This window comes from Pimephales promelas, chromosome 17, assembly GCF_988280905.1.
Source record: "Pimephales promelas chromosome 17, fPimPro1.hap1.1, whole genome shotgun sequence".
Classification (NCBI taxonomy): domain Eukaryota; kingdom Metazoa; phylum Chordata; class Actinopteri; order Cypriniformes; family Leuciscidae; genus Pimephales; species Pimephales promelas.
The window spans coordinates 2035019-2057916 of NC_142785.1; the positions used below are offsets into that span (position 1 = coordinate 2035019).

General features: G+C 34.8%; 1 protein-coding gene across 3 annotated transcripts in view; it reads left to right on the forward strand.

Annotated features, from left to right (window-relative positions):
- The window catches only part of slc39a11 (solute carrier family 39, member 11), a 190504-nt gene that overhangs the window by 94485 nt on the left and 73121 nt on the right, over window positions 1-22898 (forward strand). For 2 of the 3 annotated variants that reach the window (XM_089121761.1, XM_089121763.1), the window contains exon 5: window positions 16112-16274. In XM_089121761.1, coding sequence (XP_088977887.1) covers window positions 16112-16274 — 163 coding nt within the window. The remainder of the gene's footprint in view (window positions 1-16111; window positions 16275-22898) is intronic. The other variant, XM_089121762.1, reaches the window with a different exon arrangement.

Genomic DNA, 22898 nt, shown 5'->3' on the forward strand with positions numbered 1-22898 from the left:
AGATGATTGAAGCGTGTTTCGTCCGTTTTTATTTTATTTTTTAAATATTAATTTATCGGCCATTATAACTGCCGATACCGATATTTTGGAAAATGCCTAATATCGGCCGGCCAATATATCGGTCTGGCTCTAGTCTGGTTCTGTCATGCTCCTAAATGACAATAATGAAACAAATTAACCCTAAAACCGTATTCTGGACAAATGTGGGCAAAATAGTTTTGATTTATATTTAAAAAAAATAAAAAATACCCTTGATCTGAGCGGTACAAGACTTGGCTACTTTTCCTAAGTTTGCCTCCTGAACACACACAATTTTTTTTTTTGACTCAATTCTACAATGTTAATTGTGCTAAAAAACAAACAAACTCCTTAATCTTGTATTTGGGTCAAAAATGGACATGGGAAAAACTAATTTAGAGCACTCTAAAATAAGACACCACAGGTTTCATCTTTGGGTTTTAGCTCTAAGAACGTATTGGAATGATATTTTAATGTAGTTAAAAAAATGTAAATAATAAAACATAAAATAAGCATAATTTACATAGAAAATATGGTACTTTTTGAAGTAAATAAATTCAAAAATACCCCCAAAATAAAAAAAAAAAACACCATAAATGGATAGACAAAACTTTATCGAAGACAGTGATATAACATTTATAATAAATCAAAATCAGGATCACACCTGAGTCCTCTGTGCCCACATTTGTCCACAAATACAGGATAAAGGGCTATAAAGTGAATACGGTTTATCATACAAGTAGTGTATTACATAAGTCATACTTTGTGACGAACATATTATTTACTGAATTTTTGTGAATTAAAAAATGGCTTTGAGAATTTGAGAGCTTCGACAGATAAGACACATTTCATTTTTGGGTGAGCCGGCCTTTTAAACAGTCTTTAACATGAATTCATTGGAATAAATCGTGGGTTTTGGAGCTGAAATGTCGTGCGGTGATAAATGCATGCACATTTGCATATCTTCTAAACTCTTTTCTGGCCCTTCCGGCCCTCCAACATTAATCCTAATTCACACGTCTCCATCAGAGGGCTAAAAATACCTGCAGGAGAGAGGGGGAAATGACTGGTTTTCTGTGCAGCTTTGCCTCGAGCATCGCCAGCGTGCATTTCTGAGCCAGCGCTGCGTTAGCTGATGATTTCCATGCAATGATCAGTTATTTACATGCATGTTTAACATGTTGTTTCCTTATTATGTTGTCCGACGTGCCGGGGGTTATGTAAGCAGTGTAACTCCAGACCTCAGACTGACTCAGACTGGCACAGGGGAGATCACTGAATGTTTCAGGAGGACTCGATGGATCTGTGCCCCTTCATCATATGAAGTGAATATTGCAGAAACAGAATTAGTGGATTAACACTTTACTTGAAGGGGCGTGCATAAGACTAACATGATGACATATGTTATGAATATGCATGTTTGTGACAACTGTCATTAAGTGTCTTTCGCTCAGTTATGACATTTTGAATGCAAATATGACATTGATTGACACCTTGACATAAACCAATACATCATAACCTGTCTTGACATTACTAAGACAACACAACCTGTCATAAACATGATTAATGATCAAACTTAAGAAAGCATGAAGACATTATAACTTTTTAATGACAAATTCAATTAGTACCACTGTAGTTGAGGTCACGAAAAATATTCATGACACAGTTATAATGCCTCATGACAGCCGATGGCAAAGCCAACCACATGATGGTTTAACTTCATTTATGTCAAGATGTCATATTTGCATTAATTCAAAATGTCATTATTGAGCTTAAGACACTTAATTATAGATGTCATAAACCCTATTTCATATTCAAGACATATGTCATGTCATGGTTATGAAGGTGTCATGTCAATCTTATGCACACCCCTTCAAGTAAAGTGTTACCGAATCAGTTTTCACACATGTCCGACCCACTTTTTTTGGCTTTTTCAAGCGAATAACCAGAGCGAAAAATGAGTCGTTTGAGTGATCAGAGTTGGCGTTTTATAAATATTATTCAGTGGGAAATGGCAAGTCTATGCATTTATTTCTATAGTGCTTTGTCTATTACCGGATTTAGCCATTAATCAGCTCTTCAACTCAATTCGGTTCAATAATAGTGTCGTTAATCAATTATGAAACTAATTTAATTCAGATTTAAAGCATCTCTAGTGTCATTATTCAGTTTTGTTCTTATCTGATAGTCAAATCATTATTATTACTGAATATTAACTATTGAGTTGGCCTAAATGGGTTTGACTAATTAGTCCATCACTAATTCATTCATGAAGTGTAGCTCGTTTATATTAGACAGTTTTTGCTCATGTTTACACCAGTTTTTGCATCGTCTAATGTGTGCGATTGTGAAAATCCCAGATCACAGTATACAAGCTATTTTATACTGTGGTATATTTCGCAATAGTTGTTTTGGCTTCTTCATTAAATTACTAAATTGTCTATTTTTTTATAGAAATATATGGTCATTTTAGTATTTAATTTTAATTAAATACTTGAGATATATGTAAATACATTTTTACATTTTTTTGCATGTTTATGCAGTATTTATAATCATGCTGCACTCTTCAGTTTTTTATGTTTTCTTGCAGATAAATGAGCATCTAAACATTAATTGATAAATTATACATCTTATTAAAAAATGCAATCTAAACATAATATTGACAAAGAAACATAAAACACTATAAAAATAAGTAAATACATAAACTACTTAAATTATTTGAGCAAAACCTACATTTGTTTTGGTAATTTAACAAAAAAAAGGTGTCATTTGTTGAAAGTCATTTGATTGATTATTCACAAATATTTTAATAAGTGGTAAAAATGGTTGCGCTGGTCTTTTCTCCTCTATTGTGTCGTATATCCGAGTGAAACGCTTCTGGAACAAGATCAAATGTGGGCGGGGCTTGATTGTGCCTGTGTGGAATTGATTGGTTGGTTGTGGTTTGCTATTGGCTGATCTCATGTGAGTGACAGGTTGCCCCGCCCACATCATCAGAGAACAGAAGAAATGCTGCAAGTCAAGAGGAACTTATTCTGATGCAAAATTACGAGGCTATTAATAAAAAAAAAGGTGTGCATGGATAAATCGCTAAAAAATAATAAATACAGCAATATTCTATAAACAAATAGGAATTGTGAATTTTAATTTCATGGTGACTTTCGGCACATTCCTACTTCTTCTGGCCCGTTTTGTGTGCGAACTGCATCAGAGATTAATAAGAGTTTGATCGCTATATAACTGACTGATGATCAGTTGTTACTCTGTTTTCTCCTCAAATAAACACAGGCTTGATGGAGTGCTCTATTTCATGCTATTAGTCACCTCAGGTCAGAGGTCAAGCTGATCACAAACGCCATTGGCTGCGGCTCATTTAACAGCATTCATGTGTGTAGTGAAGTCAATCATGCATCTGTGATATGAAACATTAGCCGTGGGTCTGCTTGACCCGATCTCACCTCGTTTGTTGGACTCGTCAGATGCCTATGGTTGTGTAAACATCATCTGCCGTCCCCTGGAGCCCCAGTCCGGCTCTGTTCATTTCTGTTTCTGCCCTTCTGGAATTGAAAAACAATGTTGCATGTTAAAGGACAAAAGTGATTTATCTATCCATCTATCTACCCATCTATCTGTCCGTTTTTCCGTCGGTATGTAGGTTACTATAAAGCTACGTCTTAGTTTGTGATTATCTTGGCGAAAGCCTAGTACAAATCGGCATGAAGTTTTAACATCTACTCTCGTGTAATGGAAAAATGTATTAATCTAATTAATTACTAAATGATTTTTGTATTTTTGTATTTTTTTATTTTTGGCACCTGACAAGGACTATACTTAATTTCGTTGTATTTGTTACAATGACAAATAAATATTCTATTCTATTCTATTCTATTCTATTCTAGTCTAATCTGTTCTATTCTAATCTAATCTATTCTAATCTATTCTAATATATTCTAATCTATTCAATTGTATTCTAATCTATTCTAGTCTAATCGTTTCTATTCTATTCTATTCTAATCTATACTAATCTATTCTAATCTTATTTTATCTAATCTGTTCTATTCTATTCTATTATAATCTAATCTATTCTATTCTAATCTATTCTAATATATTCTAATCTATTCAATTGTATTCTAATTAGGGGTGTCACGATTCTCCAAATCCTCGATTCGATTAAGTTATCGATTCTAAGGTCACGATTCGATTCGATTCTCGATTTAAAAAAAAAATGTAAAGCGCAGATTGCTATGCAATTTTTAGACTACACATTTATGCATTATGCAATATAAATTTGTTCACAATGTACACTGCACCATTGCCAAATTTAAAATATAACAAAAACAAGTAACATAACTTAATAGTATAACATTTAAAGCCCCTGAAATGACTAGAAAAAAAGTTTAGTTAATTTTGATGAACGAGATTGAACAATAGAGTCAGTAAAACGATCCGAACTTTCCATCACGGACGCGACATGGGGCGTGGCAGTATCGACGATACCATTTTTTATTTCGATTTCGATACCATTGAATTAATTTCGATCGATTTCGATTTAATATCGAAATCGTGACACCCCTAATTCTAATCTATTCTAGTCTAATCTTTTCTATTCTATTCTATTCTAATCTATACTAATCTATTCTAATCTTATTTTATCTAATCTAATCTATTCTGTTGTATTCTAATCTAATCTAATATATTCTAATCTAGTCTATTCTATTCTATTCAATTCTAATCTATTCTAATATATTCTAATCTAATCTATTCTATTGTATTCTAATCTAATCGATTCTATTCTAATCTATACTAATCTATTCTGTTCTGTTCTATTCTATTCTATTCTGTTGTATTCTAATCTAATCTATTCTAATCAAATCTAATCTATTCTAAAATATTCTAATCTAATCTATTCTGTTGTATTCTATTCTATTCTATTCTGTTGTATTCTAATCTATTCTATTCTAATCAAATCTAATCTATTCTAAAATATTCTAATCTAATCTATTCTGTTCTGTTTTATTCTATTCTATTCTGTTGTAATCTAATCTATTCTAATCAAATCTAATCTATTCTAAAATATTCTAATCTAATCTGTTGTATTCTAATCTAATCTATTATATTCTAATCTATTCTATTGTATTCTATTCTATTCTAATCTAATCTAATCTAATCTTATCTGTGATAGAATAAATCTAATTAATCAAATAAAATGAATAATAAACAAATAATAATAATAAAACGAAGCACAGCACATATTACTGTGTGGGAAATATTTTTGTTGGCAAAATTGAGCAAAAGCAGATGTGTCAAAAAACAATATTAAATTCTTATTTATTGAATTGTTGAAAAAAAAAACAATATTATATTTGCACTTATGCTATTCAGGACAAAAACGGCACTAGTGTGATATTGCTTAACTCTATCATGATATAAATATGACACTAAAACTCATACGGGGGCATTTTTGCCCTGATATGTTGATTTTAAGGGCCATTTAACTGCATTCTATAGGCTTTATCACACAGCGAGCTGTTGCCCGGCTTCATGTTCATCACCAATCAACTTTATGAAGATGATCAACATCTGAGGTGCATGCAAATTAAGTTAACTAATTAAATATACAGCCGTAAAAAAAGAAAGAAAAAAATATATATGATGATTATGGCTTACGTCTTATGAAAATCCCAAATTCAAAATCTCAGAAAATTAGAATATTACTTGAAATCAATCAATCAAAAAAAAAAAAAAAAAAGTATAATCATGCATATAATGTGGTAAAATAATTAATTATATCATTTTTAATTTAATGCATTTTATAATTAATCTATTTAATTTAGGCCTATATAATTAATTATATTACCACATTGCATATATTAATCTTCTGCAGAACGTGAACAAAAGATCTTGACAGAGCAGCAGCACAAAACATGATTGGGCACTAAAATCCTGTTTGTTTTATTCTCAGGCGCATATATTTACATATTTACATAATTGTCAGGACAATGTTGCTGTGCGGCTTGATCCGGTGCGAATCCCATAATTGTGTGTATCTATTATTATGTCTGTCTTTTGAATGCCACCTATTCACATCGGTGCTGAATAACATTGCAGTGACCGGAGTGTGTGCCAAGACCCTGAGCCAGTGCTTTCAACCAGATGTTGTAATATTGATGATTCACACACCAGTGCTGGCATTCCTGAATATATTTGCATGAAAATGCCACCATGGAGGCATATAAAGGAGAGCTTTTGTGTTTTTTGATTCGCTTTGTGGCAGATTTCCTCTTTTCCTTGATTTGAACGAGACGTCCATCAGGGCTCGGTTGCTCTCGCTCACACAGGAACACTAAATTGTCCCGGTTAGAACGTAATTGTCTTCATTCTCTCCCGGTTGTGAGCTGATAGCATTTACTTTGGGTTGAGGAGTCCTTCAAAAAGCCTTTTTTGAAATGACACATGATGTGCTGGTGAGATGCGGCTGGGTTTTGGAGTAGTTTGTCAGGCACTTTTGTACCTTATGACCATCTTAATGTGGAAAGGTCAGCCAGGTCTATGGGGAAGACACATACGTATTGCAGCGATTAATCTCATTTTAATCCCTTTAATTTCCTCTTCTTGATTTTCACTTACATGTCTCTATATCTCATCTCAGCACATTTATTAAATGCTTTTATTAGTCTTGAGTTTAGGTTTCAGATTAAATGATAGATTTGAAATTAAATAAACACAATTTTTAGATAGATTGATGTATGTATGGATGGATAGACAATTTTAGACAGACAGACAGACAGATAGATAGATATATAGATAGATAGATGGATAGATAGATGCATAAATAGATAAATAAATAGATAAATTAATGGATAGACAATTTTAGATAGATAGCTACATTGATAGATGGATGGATAGATACGTAGATGGATAGACAATTTATAGATGGATGGATGGATGTATAGATAAATTATAGATAAACAAATTATAGATAGATAGATAGATAGATAGATAGACAGACAGATACATTGATAGATAGATAGATAGATACATTGATAGATAGATAGATAGATAGATACATTGATAGATACATTGATAGATACATTGATAGATACATTGATAGATACATTGATTGATCATTTATAGACAAATTATAGATAGATGGATGGATAGATGGATGGATAGATAGATGGATAGACAATTTATAGATGAATGGATGGATGAATGGGTAGACAAATTATAGATAGATAGATACATTGATAGATGGATGATAGATGGATGGATGGATAGACAGATGGATGGATGGATAAATAGATAGATGGATTAATGGATAGATGGATGGATGGATGGATGGATTGATTAATGGATGGATGGATGGATGGGTGGATGGGTGGATGGATTAATGGATGGATGGATGGGTGGATGGATGGATGGATGGATGGATTAATGGATGGATGGATGGATGGATGGATTAATGGATGGATGGATGGATGGGTGGATGGGTGGATGGATGGATGGGTGGATGGGTGGATGGATGGATTAATGGATTAATGGATGGATTAATGGGTGGGTGGATGGATGCATGGATGGATGGGTGGATGGATGGATTAATGGATGGATGGATGGATGTATGGATTAATGGATGGATGGATGGGTGGATGGGTGGATGGGTGGATGGATGGATGTATGGATTAATGGATGGATGGATGGGTGGATGGTGGATGGGTGGATGGATGGATGGATGGATTAATGGATGGATGGATGGATGGATGAATGGATGTATGGGTGGATGGATGGATGGATTAATGGATGGATGGATGGATGAATGGATGTATGGGTGGATGGATGGATAGGTGGATGGATGGATTAATGGATGGATGAATAGATAGATGGATGTATGGATTAATGGATGGGTGGATGGGTGGATGGATGGATGGATGGATGGATGGAAGAATGGATGTATGGGTGGATGGGTGGATGGATGGATTAATGGATGGATGGATGGATGAATAGACCATTTTTAGATACATACATTGATAGATCAATATTTGTATTATTTCTGTCAAAATCACATGACCCTATAGTTCCTCATTCCCTTGTTTTTTTTTCTTCAGTTTTGTGTTATGACGATTGCTTCCATTTATTTCCTATAAAAAATGATGATGCCTCGTATATATTTGTACATGCTCTCTAAATACAGTATGCAACAATTTAAAAGGCAATGCAAACTGTCCTTGAAATCAGCATCTTCTATATTTCCCCACAGCGTTTCATTAACTCTCCACGAGTGATGAAACAGAAACGGTTGTGTGTACGTGATGTTATATTTCCAATCACACACTGTTTTCGTCTTGCACACTTCACTGGCTTCAGGATCAGTCTGAGAATGTGAATAATGAGAGACTTGTAAGAGGAGGAGTCTAATTATTGCAGATGGTTAAGATTGCCAATATGAGAGCCCTTTTCAGCGACTTCAGACGGCATTCAGGCGCTCCAGCTCTGAGAATGTTATCTTGAAAAGGAGATGTTGTATCTTATATTTATTCAATTCAGTCAAATCCAGTGTGTTTCTGAGAGAAGGGCTTGCAGGAACAGGTTTTAGTGGGTCAGAGTGTGTCTCGAGCCTTACAGCCACAACATGTTCTCCCCACAGGTGGTCGAGCGAGAGCGGGTTGGTGTAGGAGTGTGTCCTAGAACTGAAGTGGTGGTCATGGTGCTCATAATCAGCACTGAAAGCATCTTCGTGTGTCACTCAAGCTTACTGTCTTTGTGTAGATTCGAGGGATGGCATCTGGGTCATATATCTCCACGGTCTCCAAATCCATTAAAACTCGATCCAAATCTGAGAAATATGTAGGCTATCTTAAGTGGGGTGCTCGATTTTGAAATGAGGGTGGACTCAAAAATGGATGGTGAAATAGGTTTGTAAGGATGAAAGGAAGGTTGGGAAGAGATGGGAACAGATGTCCAATTTGAGAATTGAAATGGAGATTGAGATTTAAAGGAGTAGTTCACTTTAAAAAAAAAAAAACAACCTTTGCTGATAATTTACTCACCCGCATGTCATCCAAGATGTCCACGTCTTTCTTTCTTCAGTCGAAAAGAAAATAAGATTCCAAGGTTTTTCTCCATATAATGGACTTCAATGGGGTCCAAACGGTTCAAGGTCCAAATGAGAGTTTCAGTGCAGCTTCAAAGGGCTTTAAACGACACCACACGATGAATAAGGGTCTTATCAAGCGAAACGATTGGTCGTTTCAAAAATAAATAAAAAAGTTTAGGTTTTAAAAGCACAAATGCTCACTGTTCTGTGATGCGCGTTCGTGTCTCTCCTGTTCAAACTCGTTCATCAAAATGAACGAGTCTTTTGGTTGATTCAACGAACAAAATTAACAAAATGACTCGAAAAAAGATTCTTTCATTTTCATGAACGAGTTCGAACAGGAGAGTCGAACAGAGCAAGGCGAGCATTTGAGCTTATAAAACGTAATGTTTTTTATTTATTTTTAAAACGGCTGCTCATTTCGCTAGATAAGACCCTTATTCATCGTCTGGTGTCGTTTAAAGCCCTTTGAAGCTGCACTGAAACTCTCATTTGGACCTTGAACCGTTTGGACCCCATTGAAGTCCATTATATGGAGAAAATCCTGGAACCTTAATTTCTTTTCGACTGAAGAAAGAAAGACGTGGACATCTTGAATGACATGAGGATGAGTAAATTATCAGCAAAAGTTTTTTTTTAAAGTGAACTACTGCTTTAAGAGAAGATGGCTGGGATGATAATATTGGGCTCATTGATGAGAAGATCTTGAAGATCTGGTCGTTTTTCTCGCCTCTCGGTTCATAATTCACCCCATGTTGAATGATACCTAAGGTCTTATGCCTACTTTAGGACACCATGATGGTGTCAGAGACTTCAGGTGAGCTTTCTTTTTCGAAGTCATTGCGTATAAATTAAGGTGAATCTCACAGGATTTGTTCAAGAACATTATTTTTGATTTTGGGATAGAATTTGAGCTAATTTGTGGGGATTTGCCCATTAATGTAATTGGGGTCCAAATGTCAAATTGGATCTCTGGAATTTAACATCTGAAATGAATAAATAAATAAATAAATTAAATTAAATTAAATTAAATAAAAATAAATAAATAAATAAATAAATAAATAAATAAATAAATAAATAAATAAATAAATAAATAAATAAATAAATAAATAAATAAATAAATAAATAAATAAATAAATAAATAAATAAATAAATAAATAAATAAATAAATGTGTTTGGATTTAGTTTAAGAAAATGATTAGGAAACATTTAAAGCCCTGTGGTGAAAATCCAGTTGGTTATGTGTCTATGTGGTGTTTTTAATCTGCTTTAACACACACCATGTGTAAGTTGATAAGTGAACAGTGTGTAAGTTCGTATTGTACGCCATGAAGATAATATTTTTATGGAATAAAACTTTGAATATGTCTATTTTGGTGATCAAAGACGAGTTTTAAGGGATACAATGATTGACTTCAAGCTAAGATGCTCTTTGGATTCTCAAATCATGCTGGATAACATGATCATCAGTCAGATTATTACGTAAATAACAGTATTTTTTTTAGATTTTACATTGAAAATAGAAGCATCATCACTGGTTGTCTCACTGGTACCTTTTATCTGTAGATGTCTAGATGATAATGTCTAATATATATTCTGAGCTCAAGTAATGATCCATACTAATGTAAAATCCATCTCCATTTGTTGGACAAATGCTCCATCCCATAAGTCACACACTAATCTGAGCTCATGCCTGTGCTCATCTGTTCAGGGAGTCCAGCTGTGGAGTCTAACTAATCAAGCAGATCTCATTAAGCTCACCTAACGAATGAGGCTTTGATCTGATTGGAGCAGGACATTGTGATGAGCCAATCTGGATGGATGTGCATGAAGCATTTCTGTAAACAGCGCTAGTTGCATGTTCACGAAGTGTAGCTTCTGAGTCTTTTCTACAGCAGATCCGCAGGAGCTTGAGAAATCCCAGTTCGCACACATGCACTTTGCCACTCTGCTCTTTCAATCACTGACAGCATTCTCCAGCTGTCTCTAAGCTTGATGTCTTCACACCAGAGTGAGAATAGATTTGATGTGAATAGATAGTGATGTGGTCTCTCTGCTGTGGAAAAAAAAAGTTTTTCCTGCAACCAACTCAAAATAAAAGGCAAAAAAGCAACTCACAGGCTCAGTCTGTCAGTCCAAATCCCATTATTATTGTATCCGATTGGAATCTGATCTAAAATGATTGAATGTGTATTGCAACTGTTCAGATCTGATTTGTGTGATTTCGTTTTCTGGAATATCTGCATTGGTTTCTATGGCAATGACGTTGCGTTGGTTAGGCATTTGTCGACAACAACAACTGCAACATGGAGGGGTTTGCAATACTGATGTTGCCTCTCAGGCCTTGTCCACACGGACACGGGTATTTTTATAAAACTGTCACCCCCCCTTTTTTGGAAATGCTCATTTCAAACTTAAATGGTTGTAATTCAAGAATGCTTTGGAATATAGACGTAAGATTGGTCTCGTTTTAAAGAAGACATTTGGCAGATTTTTTTTGAAGTGAAATAAATTAAGAAAGTGAAACTGAAAAAAAGTTATAGAAGTTTGAGTTTATAGAAATGTACAATGTAATACAAATTAACTATTCATATTTTATATAAAATATATATTTTCAAAACCTGGGCTAGTCTAAAACGGCAGAAAAATCAAAGCCAAAAATCTGAACAAGTTGTGTTTCAAATTTTAGGTTGATATCTCAAAAAATGAGCTTTCTGTGAGATTTAGTTTGGGCGCAGTACCGAACGCTTCCACTAGGGCACAACCAGACTCCATTACAGCCCATATAAGGGCGCCTCCATTTCCATATGTGTTTTGAGTGATATGAACCATTATTTTCACAAATTTCACACAATTTATGAAGTAGAAATCCTATTCAGAAGTAGTATGGGAAGTTTGGCAGATTTTGATACGAATTCAACCTCTAGGAATCAGATACAAGAACACGCATGCTTGGTTTTGACTGATTTTCAAAATAAATTACACAGGAGCCGTAATTTATCAATTTGCAACTAGAATATTTTCATACTCATAAGCTTATTGCCATAACACAAATGGTGAATCATATTCATGTTCATATTCATATTCATATTCATATTATAGCTTATTGCCATAACACAAATGGTGAATCTATTTTTTTTCATAATATTTAAAACATTTTCAGACCTTTTTTCCTAAAATAATTGAATGGATGCAATCTTTTGAACTCTTGGCATGAAAACAAACTGAGGTTTCTACCTTTTTTTCATTTCAAAATAAAAACCCGAACACACCTTATGAGTATGAAAATATTCTAGTTGCAAATTGATAAATTACGGCTCCTGTGTAATTTATTTTGAAAATCAGTCACCCAATATGGAAACTAGAGATTGTAAGCTTTCAAATTATATATAGTTAATCAAGGTCTTTTCTAAGATAGTATTGTTCTAAAAATATAATGGCAAACGAATCGGTTGAATGAATGAAACGCTGAATCTCTCACAAAGACGGCCATTTGTCGCCACCTACTGGTGTTTAAATATAAGATTTTAGTGTGTGTTTGAGGCTCAAGTTAACCATCAACATGTTCCAATAACATTTGACAACCACAATTTGTCCTAATAATTTTGGGCGCCGCTGAGAATATGAAACTTGTTTATTTCAAAGGATCAATGACTTTTTTTATGATATGATGCCTTTTAAGGAGAACGGTGGGTCAATAACAAGGGTGTTTATTGGCCCGGTGGGAACGGCCGGTGCGTGTCATCTGGTGTATAGAGGACTGATGATAAGAGGATATATCCCCGTGTATCCTACCTCCATAAATTCTGCTAACGACTTGCTCGTTTGGATTGATTTCGCATGTCAGCGCTCGTAACTTACCCACAAACAAAGGACACAGGATGACAAACATGATGCGTTTATTGCCACCCGTGCACAGACTGTGATTAAACGGAGCAATCATTTTGTCACAATGCATGTTCCAGTAAAATACTTTGACAATTGAGTTTTTCTCAGTCGATACGATATTGAACATGTATATTGGTGGAGAGATAATGCGAGAGGACACGGCTTGCACATGCTGTTTCAATGATACATTATGATTTGGTTTGAGAACATGGTGTGTCCGTAATGCAATAAATGATCTGAGATTGTGAGGACATTAGATAAGAGCTAGATAAGAGCTGTAAGCCATAATCATCACAATTATAACAAATAAAGTCTTGACATATCTCACTTTGCCTGTTGAATTACTGAAATAAATGAACTTGATATTCTAATTATTGGAGTTTCACCTGTCTCGGGCGCACAGATTGCTCGTGTGGTTTGATTATAGAGATTATGTTGGGCTCTCTGGTGCTTTTAGTGGATTTCTGATATTCCTTCACTTGTGGTCGTGACATTGGCATTTCCTTCATATTCAATTTTAGAGATGAGAGGCGTTTGACTTTCCTGGATTGCCTGAAAGAGCTTTTATTGATTTCTTTGTCAAACGCAAGATGACATGAGCATCTTCAGGCAGAGCCTTGTGAGAGTCACTATTGATGTTGGTTTGTTCGTTCATTCGTTTGTGATTGGTTGATTGATTGATTCATTAATTGATTCATTGATTGAATCATTGATTTAAGATTTCATTCATTCATTCAAGATTACATTCATTCATTCATTCATTCAAAATTTCATTCATTCATTCATTTAAGATTTCATTCTTTCATTCAAGATTTCATTAATTCATTCAAGATTTCATTCATTCATTCAAGATTTCATTCATTCATTCATGATTTCATTCATTCATTCAAAATCTATTTCATTCATCTGTTTAAGATTTCATTCATTCATTCATTCAAAATTCCATTCATTCAAGATTTCTTTCATTCATTCAATATTTTATTCATTCATTCATTCACTCATTCATTAAAAATTTTCATTCATTTAAGATTTCATTCATTCATTCATTCAAAATTCCATTCATTCATTCAATATTTCATTCATTCATTCAAGATTTCTTGCATTCATTCACTCTTCATTCTTTCATTCATTTATTCAAAATTTTCATTCATTTAAGATTTCATTCATTCATTCATTCAAAATTTCATTCATTCATTCAAGATTTCATTCATTCATTCAAGATTTCATTCATTCATTCATTCATGATTTCATTCATTCATTCAAAATCTAATTCATTCATCTGTTTAAGATTTCATTCATTCATTCATTCAAAATTCCATTCATTCATTCAAGATTTCTTTCATTCATTCATTCATTCATTCATTCTTCATTCATTCATTCATTCACTCATTCATTCAAAATTTTCATTCATTTAAGATTTCATTCATTCATTCATTCAAAATTCCATTCATTCATTCAATATTTCATTCATTCATTCAAGATTTCTTTCATTCATTCACTCATTCATTCTTTCATTCATTTATTCAAAATTTTCATTCATTTAAGATTTCATTAATTCATTCATTCATTCAAAATTCTATTCATTCATTCAAGATTTCTTTCATTCATTCAATATTTCATTCATTCATTCATTAATTCATTCACTCATTCATTCAAAATTTTCATTCATTTAAGATTTCATTCATTCATTCAAAATTCCATTCATTCATTCAATATTTCATTCATTCATTCAAGATTTCTTTCATTGATTCACTCATTCATTCTTTCATTCATTTATTCAAAATTTTCATTCATTTAAGATTTCATTCATTCATTCATTCAAAATTTCATTCATTCATTCATTCAAGATTTCATTCATCATTCAATATTTCATTAATTAATTCATGATTTCATTCATTCATTCAAAATCTAATTCATTCATCCGTTTAAGATTTCATTCATTCATTCAAAATTCCATTCATTCATTCAAGATTTCTTTCATTCATTCAATATTTCATTCATTAATTCATTCACTCATTCATTCATTCATTCATTCAAAATTCCATTCATTCATTCAAGATTTCATTTGTTCGTTCATTCATTGCCAGTGTTTATAATAAAGTGAATATTATCTTCACATCTGATCGTATTAACCCATATTAAAAGGAAAAATGCATAGATAATGGATATAATGGAAACCGGGAGATTGCACAAAAAAAGCGGTATATATTACATTAAATAGTAATAATAACAGTTCATAATAATAATAATAATGACAATAGTGTATAATAACAGTGTATGCGTTTTATAAGGTTAATTTGTCACCGCTACGTAATTAAAGCTGCGGTGATGTTGACTCTTACCCATAAAGGGCAAAAAATCAATATAAGAAACAGTGTCTATAATGGAAGAGACACACGATGTGCACTTTCAGAACAGAAGTGTTTGTTTTGTCTGCTCACATCTGCTCATAACTCATAAAGTTATGCCACATACATCAGAGAAGATGCCATTATTAAAGTGTTGGCTTTGAGATGAGGTTTATGCAGTGAAGTCAGGATAGTTTGCAGTGTAGAATTAGGCGGCGTTTTCTTTCTTTTTAATGGTCAGCCATTCGTACAGTGTGATTAAATAATATCATTTATTTGATTATCATATTAAAATGTAGAGAAATGGGCGGTAAACATATCTCAGTGTGTCTGTGTCATCCATTAGAGCTCATTTTCAGGCTGGCGGCGTGTATGTTTTTGTTTTGCAATAGATTTCCCCCCATGTTGAGTTCGTAATGGTTATGCCTTTACTTATTCACAGCCTCAGGTTCTTTATTAATGGCAGCTCTGAAATAGATGTCTGCAATTTCACCGTGCTTCTGTTTTCAAAAGCTAATCTTTTTCTAAAGACGAATAGATATATATAGGTCGATATCTGACTGAAAGCCCATTGGCGTCCTGTGTTTGCGTAGGGAGATATTTTCTTGGTTGACATCTAGACAAATCGTGTCACTCAGCCTAGGCTTTTCAAAGGCACTGATGTCAGATATGGACTTTTTTATTATTACAGATGAGATCTCATTCAATAGTTCACATTCGATGCCATTTGGATCGTGTTTATATGTGTCCACCTCATTTTTTGCAGGGGATCGTGTCGGACCCTCATATGGCTCTGGCGCTGCCGTCTGATGGTAAACTGGGCGATAAGAAGAAGAGGAAGAGGAGCTCTCTGGCTGGCCTGTGTGAGGAAGAGGAGGATGAGGAAGAGCAGATGTCCATCAGGATAGGTAGAGCAGGAGTTCACTCAGGCAAGCTCTTCTTCTTCACCATCCCACGCTCTTCTCTCACACCGTTAGATGTGTGTCAGCTGTATGATGGCTCTCTCCGGGGTTCCTGTCGGCTTTCCTTACGCTCTCCCGGATCGTTTTGTAATCGAGAGCCTAAGCCCCTCCCCTCCGCTTCCGGACCTTATTTCGGAAAAAATATGTATGGTAGTCAATGGCGAGAGACAACTTCTCTTTTTATTACGTCTGAAATGTGCCCTGAATTACACATATATGGCCCTATCTTGCGATTTTTCCCTCCACAGACGCACGTTGGTAAACTAGGGATTGAACTTGCGCTCCCTGGACGGGTCGGTGCAAAAAGGAGGCGTGTTTTGGCGCAAACATGCCATTGACCAGAAAAAACCTGGGATAAAGTCAGTGGCACGTTGTCAAAATCCTTTTAGGCAAGTCCTGTCACTCGACGCGGCCACTATTTTGGCAACGCCTCCGGGCAGCTGTCCGAAATCACGTACTATTCGAGTGGGTACTATATTTAAAGGAGTAGTTCACTTTTAAAAAAAAAAACTTTTGCTGATAATTTACTCACCCCCATGTCATCCAAGATGTCCATGTCATTCTTTCTTCAGGTGAAAAGAAATTAAGGTTTTTGATGAAAACATTCCAGGGTTTTCTCCATATAATGGACTTCAATGGGGACCAAACGGTTCAAGGTCCAAAAGAGAGTTTCAGTGCAAAATGCAAACTGTTCAAAGGGCTTTAAATGAAACCAGACGATGAATAAGGGTCTTATCAAACAAAACGATCGCTCATTTAAAAAATAAATAACAAAGTTTAAGTTTTATAAGCTCAAATGCTCGTCTTGCTCTGTTCTGTGACGCGCGTTCGTTCGTGACTCTCCTGTTCGAACTCGTTCATCAAAATGAACAAATCTTTTCTCATTAATTTCGTTCGTTGAATGAACCAAATGACACGAAAAAAGATTCGTTCATTTTGATGAACGAGTTCGAACAGGAGAGTCACGAACGCGCATCACAGAACAGAGCAAGACAAGCATTTGAGCTTATAAAACTTAAACTTTGTTATTTATTTTTTTAATGAGTGATCATTTCGCTAGATAAGACCCTTATTCATCGTCTGGAATCGTTTAAAGCCCTTTGAACAGTTTGCAGTTTGCACTGAAACTGTCTTTTGGACCTTGAACCGTTTGGACCCCATTAAAAAGTCCATTATATGGAGAAAAATGAAAAAAAACTTAATTTCTTTTCGACTGAAGAAAGAAAGACATGGACATCTTGCATGACATGGGGGTGAGTAAATTATCAGCAAAAGTTTTTTTTTTAAAGTGAACTACTCCTTTAAAGGGTATGTTGGGTGACGCTCTGATTGGTTTATTTCACGTTACGCCCAAACCACACCTATGAATAATGAAGCTACTTCACACCAACCCCTTTTAAACTGGCGTCGGGCGCAAGAGTCATTTATCCCGCCGGTAAAATAGCGACAGCGCCCAAGACCCGCCCACAAAGATACTTGAGCTTCTCGCTTGATACTTGCGTTTCAGATCGTTAAAATAGGGCCCGTGATGTTTGTCAATTTAAAACTTAATTATGAAAGTCAAGAAAGTCGCAGTTTGTCATAAAACAGAAGAGTAACATTTCGTTTATGTGAAAATCACTCAATGAACTACATCTCGCGGGAAGCGAAACAACGAGCGAGACCCGCGGTACGTTAACGTTACGATTATAACGTTAGACTATAGAATGACGGACGTTAGCTTCAGTAAAGTTAGCTTCATTCATTGAGAGAAAATGTGCGCCTTTTTGGTTTGTAGTCTTTTACGTATTTTCACAGTCTTATACCATCAAACTGCAACTTTCTTGACTTTAAAATGTCTCTTTTAAATTGACAGAAATCAATTGTGTAATTCAGGGCACAATTCAAACCAGATTAAAATATTAGTTGTCTCTCGCCATTGACTACCATACAATATTTTTCCGAAATAAGGTCCGACCGGAAGGGGAGGGGCTTAGGCTCTCTATAGACTATTTTTAGGTTTTTCTCTGGGCTCTTCTGAGACTCTATTGTTTCTGTCTCTTTAATGTAGTGTTTGCTAAGAAGTGCTGGTGGTGGGTCTCTTTTCAAAAATTGCTTTTTGCCATGAATAGAGCACAGAAGGAACACACAGTTCTCTCAAGTGGTGCTTAATGCATTATTTATGGAAATGTCACGATGTAACTCTTGAGGTAAAGCGCTTTTGAGAGCGCTTTAGATGATATTTAGGGTAACAGTAAAGACAGAAAAAAAGAAATATATATTTTATATATTAAAATGCATGGGATAAAATTAATGGAATTATACACAGGTGAGACTTGAAAAATTATAATATCGTGCAAAAGTTGCATTTATTACAGTAATTCAACTTAACAAGCTGAAACTAATATATTATATAGACTCATTACAGGCAAAGTGAGATATTTCAAGCCTTCATTGTTATAATTTTGATGATAATGGCAGCTTACAGCTTATGAAAACCTTTTCAATATATTCTAATTATGAATTTGGGGTTTTCATAACCAAAATTATAACAAATAAAGGCTTGAAATATCTCACTTTGCTTGTAATGAGTCTATATAATATATTACACTCTAAAAAATGCTGGGTTGTTTTAACCCAATTTTGGGTCAAATATGGACAAACTAAAACATTGGGTTAAAAATGTAATTTAAAAATGTAACCCAATGGCTGGGTTTGTCCATATTTGACCCAAAATTGGGTTAAAACAGCCCAGCATTTTTTAGAGTGTAGTTTCACCTCTTAACTTGAATTACTGAAATAAATATGATATGGGAATAAATAAAGTGAATGGAATTAAACTTAATTAAAAATCTGAAAAAAATCAGTAGAATAATTCACTAAAGAATACTCCCATATTTGGTATATCTGGTGGCATTATTGCATAATCAGCTTTCCTGAATATCCCATCATGCAGACACTGAAATGACTGTTCCTCTTCACCCATTAAGCTTAATAGCTTTTTCACGAAATGTAGTTCAAATGACTCATAAAACATGATTTTATTAACTCTCCGTTTAGAGAGAACATTGCGCCGCTGTAATTCCTGAGGCAGAATCCACACATAATTATCAGAGCTAAACGAGTGTGAAAGTATTACATGGCGAACGTGCGGGCTGATGAACCGGCTTCTGTCCGCCGCCGGCGCTGTGTGACTTTATCAACATCTGCACGCGTCCATCTTCATCTCTACAGAGAACAGCAACAATAAATACATCATAATATACATGTAATGTAAAGTTTATTCAAGGGAATGGGTAAATTGACTGAATGGAATGTCAGTTTGGTGTAATTATCACGTTTTTGCTTTCGTATTGCTCATAATTTAATGATTATATTGCAATAAACCATTTTCACACAGGATTAAAATTACTCATACTGTGACTATTATGATTATTAGTAATTATTACCCACAGTAATAAATAAATAAATAAATAAATAAATAAAATAAAATATAAAATCCTGCATGAATGCATTTATTTTTTATTTTATTTATGCGTGTTCTTTTTAATGTTTTTATGTATCATAAAAGCAACACCAGAATAAACTTTTTTTAATTACGTAAATAAATAAATAAATAAATAAAAGTACATGATGTATTAAAGTAACTAATATTAAAAATCAAAACAATACTGAAATATATGTATTTTATAATAAAATCAGTTTTTTATTATTATTTTATTTATTTATTAATATAAAAGCAGTACTAGAAATATTTTTCCCCATAAATAAATAAAAGTGAAATTATCGTCGAGACAATGCTACAAATAATAAATAGTTTTATTTTAAACATTTAATTCATTAAATAAATGATGGTTACTTAAATAAATGAACAAGCTAATAAATAAAATTAATTTATTATGCATTTATTTAAATTATGGATGTATAAAATTAAAAAATTATATTAAAAAATAATTTTATGAAATTAAAGTATTTATTTATTTATAAAGTTTAAAATTAATTCCAAATTAGCTATCTTCTACTGAGTGTTTTGCTTTTTATTAATTTTGTCTGTTTTACTTTGATGATTATTATATTTATTGAGGTTTCTCAAACATTACAGGTGAAACTCGAAAAATTAGAATATGGTGCAAAAGTTAATATATTTCAGTAATTCAACTTAAAAGGTGCAACTCATTACAGGCAAAGTGAGATATTTCAAGCCTTTATGATAACGTGATATTTTTGATGATTATGGCTTATGAAAACACCAAATTCAAAATTAGATATCTGTAAATATCTCACTTTGCATGTAATGAGTCTATATAATGTATTAGTTACACCTTTTAAGTTGAATTACTGGAATAAATTAACTTTTACCAGTATTTATATGTGTCCTAAATTTTTGTAGCAGGTGTTCATTAATTACAAGCATAGAAAATGCATAAAAATGTGATTTTCTGTGTAGTTTGAGGTCGTGAAGTGTCCTCAGTGTTGATAAGCGTGAGTAACGGGCGTTAGGAGAGCTGGTCCGGTTCAGCAGATCCTCAGGTGTGGTGGCCGACTGCGCTGGTTATCCAGCATGAAATGAAGCTGATACAGGAGGTTATTATATCTGACCAGCATTACATCTCACAGCACAGAGAGAGTTTGCTCTGGGGGTTTGCATGCGGTTTCTTCTTCATCTGCTTTTAAATTCTCCCTCAGCTCTGCAAATATTCAGTGTTTGCACACGATCAGATAAAGGGTTAATGTGTCTTCTTTCAAATCTGTCCTTTGATGATTGATCTGCAAACAGGGAGAAATCAGTTTCCATGAAGCCTGTGTATGCAATGTAGGAAGGTATTCATAATGTCTCATAGCACATCATAACTATAAATACGTTGCTTAAGCAAGTTTATTTGACACCTTTAACATTATGTATAGTACGTTAGATTAGTATTAGTATACCTCACTGATCTCATCGAACACAATAAGCATGGCATTTTTTCCCAATGCATTCTTAGCAATAAAATGAATACTGTTTTGTTTCATTAATATATATTTTTTTATTTTTAGGGGACTAGATTATATTCACCTCTCAATTATACATTTACATGTATGCATTTGGCAAACGCTTTTATCCATTTCAACGTACAAGTTTACCTTCTTATCAGTTCTTGCTTTCTCTGGGAATCGACCCATGACCTTGGCGTTGCGAGCACCAGCGCTCTACTGTTTGAGCTACACGTTTGTTTCTATAATATATAAATAAATACAAATATTAGAAAAACTATAGGTGATTAAAACTCCAATGCAAGGAAGGAGTGTGTTCCCTAAACGATTATACATTTTTAAGACATAATTACTTACTTTTCTCAGGTTTTTCATTTGGATATATATTTAGACATTATCAATGACTATTTATAGGTGCTGATTTGTTAATTGTACATAAAAAATGGCTCTATGTTTGTTAAATTTTCCATTTTTGACCAAGATCACAAATATGACTGTTTTTAAAGAACATTTAGCTTTAGTCCACGCTTTTTTTAGTTGATAGCAAGTGCCACAAAACTTTTTTTAAGTTTTCAATGAAGTAAAAAAAAAAAAAAATATATATATATATATATATATATATATATATATACGTACATATATATATATATATTATTCAAACAATAGGGAATAAATATAATGTATCATAACTGTGGTTAGAGTTATTTAAAACACATTTTGAATCCATTAAGAATACCTTTAATACTGAATTTTGCATAGAGGCTTCATAGACTGTGTTTTCATAAAACTGCTTATGATTATGTGTTTTCCTTTCTGGGTGATTTTCCTTTCCAGCCATCACAGTGCACATCATCCATCAGACCTTCATCAAACAGAGAGAGGTGTGTGGTGTGTAAGTGAAGATGTGTGTTTGCCATTTCATAAATTATGTTGCTGTTTTTGTGAGGCGATTGTCGGCGGTTGTGTCGTGGCTTCATCGTGGCCGGTGTGTGTCGGCGGTTGTGTCGTGGCCGGTGTGTGTCGGCGGTTGTGTCGTGGCCGGTGTGTGTCGGCGGTGGTGTCGTGGCCGGTGTGTGTCGGCGGTGGTGTCGTGGCCGGTGTGTGTCGGCGGTGGTGTCGTGGCCGGTGTGTGTCGGCGGTGGTGTCGCGGCCGGTGTGTGTCGGCGGTTGTGTCGTGGCCGGTGTGTGTCGGCGGTGGTGTCGCGGCCGGTGTGTGTCGGCGGTGGTGTCGTGGCCGGTGTGTGTCGGCGGTGGTGTCGTGGCCGGTGTGTGTCGGCGGTGGTGTCGTGGCCGGTGTGTGTCGGCGGTGGTGTCGTGGCCGGTGTGTGTCGGCGGTGGTGTCGTGGCCGGTGTGTGTCGGCGGTGGTGTCGTGGCCGGTGTGTGTCGGCGGTGGTGTCGTGGCCGGTGTGTGTCGGCAGTGGTGTCGTGGCCGGTGTGTGTCGGCGGTGGTGTCGTGGCCGGTGTGTGTCGGCAGTGGTGTCGTGGCCGGTGTGCGTCGGCAGTGGTGTCGTGGCCGGTGTGCGTCGGCGGTGGTGTCGTGGCCGGTGTGTGTCGGCAGTGGTGTCGTGGCCGGTGTGTGTCGGCAGTGGTGTCGTGGCCGGTGTGTGTCGGCAGTGGTGTCGTGGCCGGTGTGTGTC